This window comes from Felis catus, chromosome A1 (genome assembly GCF_018350175.1).
Source record: "Felis catus isolate Fca126 chromosome A1, F.catus_Fca126_mat1.0, whole genome shotgun sequence".
Classification (NCBI taxonomy): domain Eukaryota; kingdom Metazoa; phylum Chordata; class Mammalia; order Carnivora; family Felidae; genus Felis; species Felis catus.
The window spans coordinates 139,762,757-139,777,203 of record NC_058368.1 but is presented as its reverse complement, the minus strand read 5'-3'; the positions used below and the strand labels follow the sequence as shown (position 1 = coordinate 139,777,203).

Here is a 14,447-nt window from a genome sequence, read left to right as displayed (position 1 = left end):
CTCATGTCACAAGGTTGTGAGGGATGTTGTCATGTATGCTTATAGCCAGGTTGCATTGAAGTTGTTTTTTTATTTTCCGTAGGGAGGGGACCCTAGGAGCATTCTTGTACATACTTCCTAAGGAACATGTTCAATATTTTCCCCAAGACATTGTATCAGTTAGGGCTCTGGGCAGGAAAAACGTTTGTATTGTGAGATGAATTTAAGGACCATTTACAAAGGTGTGGGGGAACCACAAAAGATACCGCAGCACCCCAAAACTAATAACAGCAAGGCTCTGTTGCCACTCCCAGGCTGATGGGGTGAAGGAAGGAAAGGATTATCAGAAACTGAAGAGAGCAGAGAACACAGTATAAAGAAGTTGTGACTAGGGGCACCTGGGTGGCTCAGTCAGTTAAGCATCGGACTTCAGCTCAGGTCGTGATCTCAAGGTTCGTGAGTTTGTTGGGCTCTGCACACTCAGTCTCAGTGCAGAACCTGCTTTGGAACATCTGTCTCTCTGTCTCTGTCTCTGTCTCTGCCCCTCCCTCACTTATGCTCTCTCTCAAAAATAAACATTAAAACAAAAAACACAAAAAAAACAGTTGTGACCTTCGGTCAAGGGACCTAACCTGCTCAAGATGATCATACCAAACTTACATGTGGGAATAAATACCCAACTTCATCTGCTTTCCTCCCTGAAATCTCCTGTAGTGGTTTCCCCATTGCCATGGCCCCTTACTAGACAAAAGCATGGTCAAGGGCCAATAATTTGGCCAGTAATTTGGAGAGCAAATGGAAGAAAACCAACAAAGGTGTTTATTTAGGAGTGCAGTTGCTAGGTTAAGTGTACATATCTTCAAATTTATTGAAGAAGGGCAAACTGTTTTCCAAAGTGATTGTTTACAAAAGTAGAGTTTACATTGCTCCACAACATCACCAAAATTTAATATCATTGGATCTTTTCATTTTTGTGAATCTGGTAGGGATGTAGTGATACTTCTTTGTGGTTTTATTTTTTATTTCCCTATTTCTAAAATGGCTGAGAATTTTTCATATTTCGTGGCCATTTGGACTTCTTTTTATGTAAAGTGACATTTAAAGTCTTTTGTCCAAATTTCTATTGGCTATCTGTCTCTTTCTTACTAATACAGAGGAGTCATTTTTACCTTCTGGATTATATATTCTGGATACTAGTTTGGGCCAGTTAAATGTGTTGCAAATATGTTCTCTCAGGTGGTTCCCTATGTTCTGACCCTCTAAGTCATAGGATAAGTAGATAAGATCATAGGTGGTTATTCTTTGTAGTTTTGTTGTATTTCCTAAAAATACCCCAAAGCAAAATCATAATGAAAAGTAAATAAGTTGGATACATTAAATAGAAGAAAATGTGGAGAGAATTCGGGGCAAAGAGAATCAAAGACAAAGAATCAGACGTGGGAAAAGAGTAGAAAAGTAAGAAAACCATTTTTATTGGCTAAAAGATCAATGAAACACTTCCAATTTTATTTTAAATTATTATTAAATATTACTAAATGATAACATTCAATTACATGAATCACGTAGCTGAAAATAATTTCATATTTAAAGTTGAAAATACAGTAAAAATAAATCTGAGGCAAGATGGAAAAAACAAAACATGATACTATTAACTTTTCAAGACATTAAATCAGTGCTTTACTAAACTTAATTTTGTACAGAACTGAGATATATAAATCACATAAGAACTCTGAACTTGCCATAACATATGATAATAATTAGGCCTGAGACTGGCATAATAAATATAATAATACAATAATTTAAAGTCAGTTACCACTTTGGCAAAAAGCTGTATGAGATTCTAATTTAACCTATTCCTAAAATATTATTTCTTTATAAATTCAGATAATGAGCTATAACATATGAAAAGTAGGAAAAGAGACAACAAAAATATAAGAGGCAAAAGATTCAGTTCTTTAAAGGAGTAACAGAAAATGGCTTCCATTTCACGTTTAAATTAATTGTTTTTTGAAAAAAATTCTATTAATAGCACAAAAGTATTTGCAGTAACTACAATGATCACTATTAAGCTATCTTCTTTCATTAATATTAACAAAAATGTGATAGAAATATAACTAAGATGAATGAGATGCTTTAATACACATTAATCTTTTGAATTACTTCTTTCTAAAGGGTTACAATAAAAATAAAGTGAGCATACAATTTATCCTTTTTTATAGATCTGTGTAAAGTATAAACATAACTGTCAAGAAATGAAATACCACCACTTAAAAGTCCTATACAGAAACTAACACCTTGAATCTTACACTAAATATTGTTAAAGTGAGCCACATGCTTATTCATAAAGGAATTCTAAATAAAAAAATAAAAGGGATAATCAAATTTTAAAGAATTCTTTTAACACAGAAGATAATACTGTGATATCATTTTCCTGAAGATAATGAAACCTGCAGGCTTGTTCTGCCCAGCTAATATTCTTCATAGAACTTAGAATAAATTTTAATTACGAAGGCTCACAAGGTATTTGAATATCCCAGGAGGTAAACTACAAATATATGAAGTTGTAGAAGTTACCAAAATCAAATATAGCAGTCCAATGCCAACAAAGTGTTTAAGTGCTGAAATATTATTATGCTAACATAGGTTTGTGAGAACCTCTGAGAGCCCTTATAAATATGTTTTTATATTTATTATAAAATGTAATTATGAAAAAAATCACTTTCTGATTTCATTCCTAATTTCTCATTTTAAAATGATCTGTAACAGGACTGATTTCTGATTGATGTATAATAGAAGTGAAATTCTCTTGGTTATCCAAAATGTGTAAAGAAGTAAACTAGTCTATATTCCAAATTCATATGAAGGAAATGTCACTTGGGAAGGAATTATTGCACTTGTCTTTCACTAAATGAATTTGTAAACTTAATGAAGAACTAGAGATTTGTTGACTATAAAGTAACAAGTTGCAAGTAAGAATAAAATGTTCAATGGTAAAATGTTCAATATTCATTTAAAAAATATATCAAGAGTGTGTCTGGTACTGTTTGGTTTTACTTTCTTTGACGATGAGTACATTCCTGGCCTGGAATGAAAAAGAACATGCAATTAAAATGCAAGAAGATATTTTTTAACTGTTTTGCAAATCACTGATTTTTAAAATTGTAGTTGATTTATAAAAGCAGATTTTAACATTCCCTAAAAATTAGACCTCAAAATATAACAATTTTATAGCCAGCTTTGTTAAAACTCAAATTAGCCATACCTTTTTGTTTTTGTTGCAGTCTTTTGTACTTGGCCTGAGGTATCTTTAGAGGAAAGAAAAGTCAAGAAATTCCATAATGAACAACATGAAATAATTATAAAGCTGTATAAAAATCTAAAGAGGTAAAGCTGACTGATTAAAGATAATAAAAACTTCCTTAGTACTACATAATTTATATGTAGACATACCAGAAACTAACTTTATAGCATTATTTCTTTGTAATTTACTTATTTTATTAGTATACACTTAATTTTTGAAGTTGAGTTAGACTCAGACTACCAAAAAACAACTTAAAGAGGCTTTCTGGTTGTGTGATTATAGTTAATTTACCACTGTGCCTTGGCAAAAGTTTTCTTAACGAATTTTTCTTTCTTCTTTTTTTAAATTTAAGTATAACTGACACACAGTGTTCTATTAGTTTCAGGTATACAACATAGTGATTCAACAAACGATATGCTGTGCTCACCACAAATAGAGCTATCATCTGTCACCATACAGTACTATTACAGTCCCATTGACTATATTCTCTATGCTGTACCTTTTATCCTTGTGACTTATTCCTTCCACAGGAATCTCATTTTTTATGAGATCACTTAGCTCCCTGAATTTATGAGTTCGTTCTGTGCTAAATCAAGCCCCAAATGGAGTTTTCCCAAAATGTAAAATCTAATGGCTTCAGTTAATTCTAACCTATGCTAATAAGGTAAATAACATTTTCCTAAATGGCAGCATACACAAACTATCCCTTTAATTGTATATGCTTCATATTTAACAACAATCTCAATTTTAATAAAACATTCCTATATAATCAAATTCTTTAAAATGACTACAGGGGGCGCCAGGGTGGCTCAGTCGGTTGAGCGTCCGACTTCAGCTCAGGTCATGATCTCACGGTCCCTGAGTTTGAGCCCCGCATGGGGCTCTGGGCTGATGGCTCAGAGCCTGGAGCCTGCTTCCGATTCTGTGTCTCCCTCTCTCTCTGCCCCTCCCCCGTTCATGCTCTGTCTCTCTCTGTCTCAAAATAAATAAATGTTAAAAAATAAAAATAAAAAATAAAATAAAATAAAATGAAATAAAATAAAATAAAATAAAATAAAATAAAATAAAATAAAATAAAATAAAATAAAATAAAATAAAATAAAAATGACTACAAACTCACCAGTACTTTTGGTGCTTTTTGTGGGTTGATTAGCTAGACTATCCTTTCTCAGTTCCTGGATAATACCTTTATTTAAGCATATATCCACATGCATATTGAACAGGGTAAGATCTGAAGTCTTTTGTTCCAGGTTACAAATAGGACAAACTAGAGCTTGGGTTATTATCACTTCAGGTAAATAAGGCTGGGGGGATTCTTGCTGACTTGACCCCGTATCTTCCAGTAAAACAGTAGAGAAAGAATTCTGATAATGTTGCTCAGTATTAAACGATTCTCTTGGAAAAACAGCACATTCCTCTTTGCTGTGCTTATCACTTAAAGCACCTACACTTTCTGCTTTAGGTGGGTTACCTTTAGTCTCTACTAGCTCTGCACAATCTACTGAATTGATTCCTGAATGCTTCTGATGGGTTTCATAATCCTGCTTCTCACGGAGTGAAAAAGAATGATGTACATTTTCTTTCCTGTTAACTTCTGTAGAGGAAGCATGTGAGCATGAGAACATTTTACGGTCTTCATTAATTGAAGGTCCATTAAGACAGGCATCTACATGTTTATTAAAGGCTTCCAGACTGATGCTTCCATGCTCCCTAAAGCAAACGGGACAGATAAATATCTGAGACTTATTTGAATTCTCTGATGTTTCTAAATTCTCGTTCATCTTCTTTAAAACTTGGAATGAATCTGATGTCTGTAAACTTTGTGTATCCACAGCTTCACACTTAAATGTGTCTTGTTGGCTCCATTTCCTTTCTGATCGCTTTTTATCAAAGAAGCTCTTCTTTTGAGACATTTCTAGAGGTTTTAGAAACTGATCTTTGTCAGTTTTCTCTAGCATATGCCCAGTAGCTGACAGAGCTTGGTTTCCAGCCTGTAAAAAGCCAATAATGCTCCTTTGTTGCTGTTTCTTGTCTTCTTCATTGGGAAAACTAGATAACCGTACACCTAAATTAAATCAACGACAATTAATTGCTTAACAAAGCCAATTCACTCATAATGCATAAAAATATTTTGCATAATATTGTTGTGAAATATATACAAAAGGCTGTTTAGAGAAAAATAATAAGCAATACTGCATATTTTCTGAATTAAAGGATGAGTTTTCAAAACAGGTACTTTGCATGAAATTTACGTTCCTTTATAAAACTGGGTGTCACTAAATAGTATCTGTTGGGAGTTTGCATGATTATGTAAGTCTTCCAATTAACATCTGACATAAGTTACCATTAAAGATCAACTAACTAAGGCACCTGGGTGGCTAGTTGGTTAAACATCTGACTTCTGCTCAGGTCATGATCTCACAGTGTGGGTTCAAGCCCTGCATCAGGCTCTGTGCTGACAGCTTAGAGCCTGGAGCCTGCTTCAGATTCTGTGTCTTCCTCTCTCTGCCGCTCCCCCACTTGCACTCTGTCTCTCAAAAAATGAAGAAACATTAAAAAATTAAAAAAAAAACCCAACTATTGGAGTCAATTTCAAAAACTCTTTAGCTCTTTTTTAGGTTCACAGCAATAGTGAGCAGAAAGTGCAGTTCCTACATATCCTGTGCCCACACCATGCACAGCCTCCTCCAACTGACATATTGCACCAGAGTGGTACATTTGTTACAAATGATGAACGTATAGTGACACAACATTAACACTCAAAGCTCATAGTTTACATTAGGTTCACTCCTGGTGTTGTACATCCTATGGATTTTGACAAGTGTTTAATGATTTGTATCCACCATTATATAATCATACACAATAGTTTCACTGCCCTGAAAGTCCTCTGTGCTAAGTCTATTCATCCCTTCCTCACCCCTAACCCTTGACATACACTGATCTTTTCACTGTCTCCACGGTTTTGTCTCTTCCAGATTTCATAAGTTTGAATCAGACAGTATTTAACCTTTCAAACTGGCTTCTTTCATTTACTAATAATAAATGTAATATAATAATATAATTTACATTTAAGGTGCCTCCATGTCTTTTTATGTGCATTTTTGTTTCCAATTTTGGCAATTTTGAATGATGCTGTCATTAACATCTGCTCTTTAGATTTGGGGTTTTGTTTTTAGTTTATTTATTTATTTTGAGAGAGAGAGCAAGAGAGAGAGAAAGCACAGAAGGGGCAGAGGGAGGGAAAGAGAGAATCCCAAGCCGGTTCTGCACTGTCAGCGTGGAAGCCCAGGCAGGGGCTCGAATTTCCGAACCATGAGATCCTGACCTGAGCCAAAGTTGGAAGCTTAACTGACTGAGCCACCCAGGTGCCCCGGCTCTTTAGCTCTTTTATTTAACGAACTTTATTCAATCAATTTCAAGTGTGTGCTGTCTTTCATACATGAAAGCATAGCTAATGATCCACTCTTAGCAGTAAAGTTGGCATTTGGAGTGCTTGTCCATATACATCCTCTCACCCAATTCTCTTTAACCTAGTGTGATATTTTGTTTGCTACAAAAATATTAATGTGTTTATCATAAGGTGGTGCCTCAGATACCAAATCAGTATTACAAAACATATGGAGTATATGCACTAAATTCACTTTCATAAAATCTGAAAAGTTTAAAATTCTGAAACATACCTAGCCCGAAGGATTTCACTAAGTAGTAAGGAAAAGAACAACTTTATCTGGTTCTTATGGGGATTAAATTAATGAGCATTGTTCCACCTACATCAGGTTCTAAGAATTAAGAAAAATGGCAGCATAGATACAAACTCCTCAACAGGTTTAAGAGATAGAAGGAGAGACTATTTCCCAAGTTAATTTATTTGGGAAGGTCTAACAGATTTAAGGAAAAACAAGTCATACCCATAAGTCTTAATCTCAAGGGATGTGGAAAATCAGCATCAATTTCTGTTCTTAGCAAGTCTTTAGCAATAGCAAATATTTCTTCTGCAGTAGAAACAACAGATGAAACTGTAGATGCACGAGTTTTTACTTCAAAATTTACATTCTTCAGTTTAATGGTAACAGTTCTACCCTGCAACAAACAGAACATTGTTACATATGGCTTTCTAACTTCTAGAAAAAAGTTAATTTGTAGGTTACAAAAATTTAGAAAGATCTCTAAATACACATAATATAGAAGTATAATCAATTATTTATAAAACATGGTAATGGAATCTGCTAAAAAGAATAACTGAAATATCTAAAAATCCCATTTTAGCCAATAATTATTACTCCCCTCACACTTACTGTGTGTCTACTGTATGCTAGATATTATGCTAAACCATTTGCACATAAGAACTCCCTTTACAGTTACTGTTTAATGGGTACAGGGTTTCAGTGTGGGATAATGAAAAAACTCTGGAGATTAATAGTGGTGATGGTTGCACAATATGAATGAACTTAATATGACAGAAATGTAACTTAAAAATGGCTAAAATGATAAATTCTATGTTATGTGTATTTTATTACCCCCTGGAGGTTCTGAGTGTGGGTTGACTTATTAACTCACTTCCAAAGAATAGAGTATGAAAGGGAAAAATAGTAACGTCACAGTGGAGAAGCCTAGCAAACACTAACTTAACCAGGTGACAACGGTTAGTATCATTTATGATACCTTGTAGTTATCATATACCTTGATAGGATGTAATGAGGACAGTTCACTTCTGGTATTCTTTCTAAAAATTCATAACCTGGTCTAATCATTAGAAAAACATCACCCAAACCTGGATGGAAAGACATCTTGCAGGATACCCGGCCAATACTCCTTAAGACTGTTAAGGTCATGAAAAACAAGGAAATACTGATAAACTTTCACAGATTAGAGGAGATTGGGAGACACGACAACTAAACACAGTGTGGTTCCCTGGACTGAATCCTGGAACAGAAAGAGGATTTTAATGGAAAAACAGTAAAATCCAAATAATGTCTGGAGGTTAGCCAATAGAAATGTGCTAATGTCAGTTTCTTAGCTTCAACAAATGTACTGTAATAATATAGCTATGATAATACAGGGTATATCAGAACTCTCTATATTATCTTTGCTACTTTTCTTATAAATCTGAGATGATTCCCAAATTACAGGTTTATTAAAACAATTTTTTTTTAAAAATCTTCACACTCAGGTATGACAGAAAAGGATTATAAGATATATACTGTACTTATATAGATATCCCATTCTTTGTAATAACCTTTGTTGTTTTGGGGGGTTTTTTGGTAATAACTTTTGAATACCTTTGTGCTACACTTTGTAAAAACGCCACCTCTGGTTTGAGAGTTTGGAAAAATACTACATATAGATTGTTGTGAGTGAGGGTTATAAAATAGAAATTCAGGGTCTTCAAGGTTTTGTTCTCAGTATGTTAAACAATCTGGAATTCGAGAATTGAAACAAAATGCCTATTTTAGAAAATCGTTTTCTACCTGAGGAAAACATTAAAAGATGGTTGGAAAGACATTTGTAATAAGTAAATACAGTTCTAGGGAAATCATTACCTTTGCTTTACTCTCTAATGCCATTATAAGTCTGATTCTGAACGTATTCAAATGTACTCCTCAAGTAGTATAAACTCTGGAATTATACTGGAGCCAGCCCACCCTCCTAAGTTGTTTCTTCATCGACTGATCTCAGTATAGGCCTCGATTATGGGTCAGAATTGAATTTGTCTCTATTGGGGATACTCTATATTTCTCAATTTATTGAGAAACTGAATTTATCTCTATTGGGGATTACTCTTTATTTATTGGGGATACTCAATATTTCTCAATTTGTACTCAGATGCAAAATCTAACTCTTCCTTTAAGGTAGTATTTTATTATTAAAAAATGTTAAATCTAAGAACACTACATCTAAATAAAGTACCTTTAATCCTTCTTTCTGCAGATCTTGAGCAAGTTCACTGCAAAGTTCCTGGCACAAGCTATACTGTTCTTCTGCTTTACTCATCTCACTGAATGTCCTAAAAAGACAAGAATGATTTTGGTGCACAGAGTAAACTATAATTCAGGATAATTTAGGAATGAGATAGTATGTTTTAATGGCCTGGCATTAAGTTATATTTTTCTGCAGTACAAAACAAAATTTTCAGATGAACTAAGATATAATTAAGAAGAAACATCTAAGATCTACATGAATAATGGGAGATCATTTATAGTTAAACTGATTTCACCTACAGTAGTTTTTTTAAAAGGAGGTTAAAGTCTGATATATTGCAACAATAAGAGAAGGGATAAAAACTATATGATCATTTCAGTATCTGCAGAAAAAGCATTTGACAAAGTATGACATCTACTCATGATAAAAAAACAAAACAAAACTCAACAAAGTAGGTTTTAGAGGGGTGCCTGGGTGTCTCAGTCAGTTTAGTGACCAACTTTGGCTCAGGTCATGATCTCACAGTTCGTGGGATCAAGCCCTGCGTTGGGCTCTGTGCTGACAGCTCAGAGCCTGGAGCCTGCTTCGGATTCTGTGTGTGTGTGTGTGTGTGTGTGTGTGTGTGTGTGTGTGTGTCTGCCTGCCCCTCCCCCATTTGCTCTCTGTCTCTTTCCCTCTCAAAAATAAATAAAACATTAAAAAAATGTTAAGTAGGTTCAGAGGAAACATATCTCAACATAAAAATGCCTTATATGAAAAACCCATAGCTAACATCATACTCAAAGGGGAAGAACTGAGAGCCTTTCCTCTGAGGTCAGGTACAATACAAGGATGTCCACTTTTACCACTTTTATTCAACAAAATACTAGAAGTCCTAGCCACAGCTATCAAACAACAAAAAGAAATAAAAGGCATCCAAATTGGTAAGAAGTAAATCTTTTCACTATTTGCAGAAGACATGATACTATATATAAAAACCTTGAAAGATTCCACTAAAGAGCTACTAGAACTAATAATGAATTCAGTAAGGTTGCAGGATACAAAATCAATGTACATAAATCCACTGCATTTCTATACACTAATTATGAAGCCATGGAAAAAGGAATTAAGAAAACAATCCCATTTACAATGTACTGAAAATAATAAATACCTAAGAATAAACTAAATCAAAGAGGTGAAAGACCTGTACTCTGAAAACTATAAAACACCGGTAAAAGAAATTGAAGACAACACAAAGAAATGGAAAGACATTCCATGTGCATGGATGGGAAGAACAAATATTGTTAAAATGTCTATACTACCCAAAGCAATCATAGATTAAATGTGATCTCTGTCAAAATACCAACAGCATTTTTCACAGAACTAGAACTAACAATCCTAAAATTTGTATGGAGCCCCAAAAGACTCTGAACAGCCACAGCAATCTTCAAAAAGCAAAGCAAAGCTGGAGATAACACAATTCCAAATTCAAGTTATACTACAAAGCTATAGTAATCAAAACAGTATGGTACTGGAACAAAAACAGACACATAGATCAATGGAACAAAATAGAAATCCCAGAAATAAACTCGACAAAGGAGGCAAGACTATGCAATAGGAAAAAGACAGTCTCTTTAAGAAATTATGTTGAGAAAACTGGACAGCTACATGCAAAAGAATGAAACTGGACCACTTTGTTACAGTATACACAAAAATAAACTCAAAATGGATTAAGGACCTAAATGTGAGACCTGAAACCATAAAAATCCTAGAATAGAGAACAAGCAGTAATTTCTCTGACATTGGCCATAACAATATCTTTCTAGATACGTCTCCTGAGACAAGGGAAACAAAAGCAAAAATAAACTATTGGGACAACATCAAAATAAAAAGCCTATGCACAGCAAAGGAAACAACCAACAAAAACAAAAGACAACCTACTGAATAGGAGAAGATATTTGCAAAATGATATATCTGATAAAGGGTTAGTACCCAAAACATATCAAGAAATGATACAACTAAATACTACCCCCCCAATAATACAATTAAAAAATGGGCAGAAGCCACATTTCTCCAAAGAAGGCATCCAGATGGCCAACAGAGACACATGAAAAGATGCTCAACATCATTCATCATCAGGGAAATACAAATCAAAACTAAATGAGATATAACCTAGGGGTGCCTGGGTGGCTCATTCGGTTGGGCATCCAATTCGACTCAGGTCATGATCTCACAGTCCATGAGTTTGAGCCCCGCATCGGGCTCTGTGCTGACAATTCAGAGCCCTGGAGCCTGCTTTGGATTCTGTGTCTCCCTCTCTCTCTGCCCCTTCCCTGTTAACGCTCTGTCTCTCTGTCTCAAAAATAAATAAAACATTAAAAATAAATAAATAAATAAATAAATAAATAAATAAATAAATAAATAAATAAATAAATGAGATATAACCTCATACCTGTCAGAATGGCTAAAATAAAAAACTCAAGAAACAACAAATGTTGGCAAGGGTGTGGAAAAAGGGGAACCCTCTTGCACTGTTGGTGGGAATGTAAACTGGTACAGCCACTGTGGAAACAGTATGGAGGTTCCTCAAAAATTTTAAAATAGAACTACCTATAATCTAGTAATCACACTACTGGTTATTTACCCAAAGAATTTGAAAACACTAATTTGAAGGGACATATGCACCCTTACGTTTACTGCAGCATTATTTATAATAGCCAAATTATGGGAGCAACCCAACTGTCCATTGATAGATGAATGGATAAAGAAGATGTGGTATATATGTATGCATGTGCACACATATACATATGTGTACACACACACACACCAATGGAACATTACTGAGCCTTAAAAAAGAATGAAATCTTGCCATTTGCAATGATGCAAATGGATCTAGAGCATATAATGCTAAGCAAATAAGCCAGGCAGAGAAAGACAAATACCATATGATTTCACTCATATATGGAATTTAAGAAGCAAAACAAACAAAGGAGAAAAAAAGAGACAAACAAACAAAAAACCAGACTTGTAACTCTAGAGAATAAACAGATGGTTACCAGAGGGGAGGTGGTTAGGGGGATGGATGAAATAGGTGAACGGGATTAAGAGTACTTATCTTGATGAGCACTGAACAACATATGGAACTGTTGAATTACTACATTGTACACCTGAAGCTAATATAACATATTAACTACATATACTGGGATTTTTAAAAAGTTGATTACAGTCACTAACAGATTATGATAATGCCCTCAGAACTTATAACACATTATTATATACGTGTACGTAGACTGCTACAGAGGGTTATCTTAACAAAGTATATATGAGAACATTATTCCAATTACTGTTCATCTACTTTTTGGAATAGAAGTATTTTCAAGTAGACTTAAGGGGGTTGTTCCTGGCACCTAGGTAGAGTTAGTCTAACAGACAACTGGAAATGGAGGGCTGGTGATATTAAATGTAGAAATTTGAATTCATCTGCACCCGAGTATTGAAAGTAGGCTAGGGATCATATTAACATAAAAGAGGAAGATGCTAAAAAGAGACCAGGGTAATGAGTTAAAAATCCTGAGCAGAGGACTATTCAGTGAAGAATACCCAGTTCTCCTCCAACCAATGTTTCCAGCTTCCCAATCATTTAAATTTCTCCAGAATATTTTATGTATAAGCAAACAAGTAAACATTTTCTCTTAATTTTTTATATAAACAGTAGAATATTAGACACACTGTTTAGCATTTTTTCAACTCATCCTGGTGAGATTTCCTTATGAATAAATAATTCCCTCATTTTTACATGGCAGCCTAATATTTTAATTTAAAGATGTAAGATCATTGAACCAATTCTCTAGATATTTAAGTTACTTTCTTTTACTACCACAAAAAAACATAATAATCTTGTATACATGTAAAATGACATGTGATTACATATGTAAAATGAATTCCTAGAAAAAGAACTATGGGATCAAAGTACAAGTGTATCTGTGATTTTAACAGCCATTGCCAAAATGCTTCACCCCTGGGGTAGGCAAAATAATAGTCCCCAAAGATGTCCAAATCCTAATCTCTTGGAACCCAGTACATTACATGATAAAGGGTACGTTGCAGATATGATTAAGTTAATATAGGGAGAGTATCCTAAATGGTCCAGGTGGGTCCAATGTAATCCCAAGGATTCCCTTAAGAAGAAAGCAGGAGGGTGAGTCGGATAAAGATGAGATGCTAGGTCTGAAGATGATGAGTCAAAGAATACAAGCCGCCTTTAGAAGCTTTTGGCAAGGAAATGGATCCTCCCCTGGATCTTTAGAAAGCATGCAACCCTGCTAATACCTTAATTTTAGGACTCCTGACCTTCAGAACTGTAAGAGAATAAATTTGTGTTCTTTTAAGCCACTAGATCTGTGGTCATTTGTTATAGGACCAGTAAGAAACCAGTACACTCCCTCCAGAGTTTATAAGCTATTTTACTCCCACAGTCTTATCAATAGGGTATCTTTGCCAACCCATTGGTGAAAAGGCTTTTTCAGAGAACCTTCAATCTGTATTTCTTAAACTATAAAGATTGGGAATATTTCCAATGTTTTAAGAGGCATCTGTACTTGCTTCTCTGTTGAGTAACTAGATCTTTCTTAATTTTTTCCTATTGGCTTGCTGGCCCTTTCTCCCACCTCACCTCCCCCACAGTGTAGTTTCTTTTTTTTTTTTTTTTTTAAGTTTTTATTTAAATTCCAGTTAGTTAGGAAACAGTTTAATATTAGTTTCAAGTGTAAAATACAGTGATTCAACACTTCCATACATCTGATGTTCATCACAACATGTGAACTCCTTAATTCCCATCACCTATTTCACCCATATGCACACCCACCTCCCTTCTGGTAACTTCAGTTTGTTCTCTATAGTTAAGAGTATTCCGGGGCACCTGGGTGGCTCAGTCAGTTAAGCGATCTACTTGGGTTCAGGTCATGATCTCATCGTTTGTGTGTTTGAGCCCCTCATCAGGCTCTGTGCTGACAGCCTAGAGCCTGCTTCTGATTCTGTGTCTCCCTCTCTCTCCACCCCTCCACCGCTCATGCTCTGTGTCTCAAAACTGAATAAAAATTTAAAAAAAAAATTTAAAGTGTTTCTTGGTTGCCCCTTTTCCCCCTATGCTTGTTTTGTTTCTTAAATTCCACATATGAGTGAAATCATATGGTATTTGTCTTTCTTTCTCTGACTGGCTTAATTTTGCTTAGGATTATACTCTCTAGCTCCGTCCAAGTTGTTGCAAATA

The 14,447-nt window shown here is 34.7% G+C and overlaps 1 protein-coding gene across 8 annotated transcripts in view; it reads right to left on the bottom strand.

The window, feature by feature from the left end:
* Positions 1-1,427: 1,427 nt before the first annotated feature.
* POLK (DNA polymerase kappa) overlaps positions 1,428-14,447 on the bottom strand; it is a 72,924-nt gene continuing 59,904 nt past the window's right edge. For 7 of the 8 annotated variants that reach the window (XM_006927792.5, XM_006927793.5, XM_019835667.3 and 4 more), the window contains 5 exons: positions 9,188-9,284; positions 7,189-7,360; positions 4,401-5,345; positions 3,242-3,284; positions 1,428-3,061 (listed from right to left, as the gene is read on the bottom strand). In XM_006927792.5, the coding sequence (XP_006927854.1) occupies positions 2,986-3,061; positions 3,242-3,284; positions 4,401-5,345; positions 7,189-7,360; positions 9,188-9,284 (1,333 nt within the window). In that variant the 3' untranslated portion in view covers positions 1,428-2,985. The remainder of the gene's footprint in view (positions 3,062-3,241; positions 3,285-4,400; positions 5,346-7,188; positions 7,361-9,187; positions 9,285-14,447) is intronic. The other variant, XM_019835670.3, reaches the window with a different exon arrangement.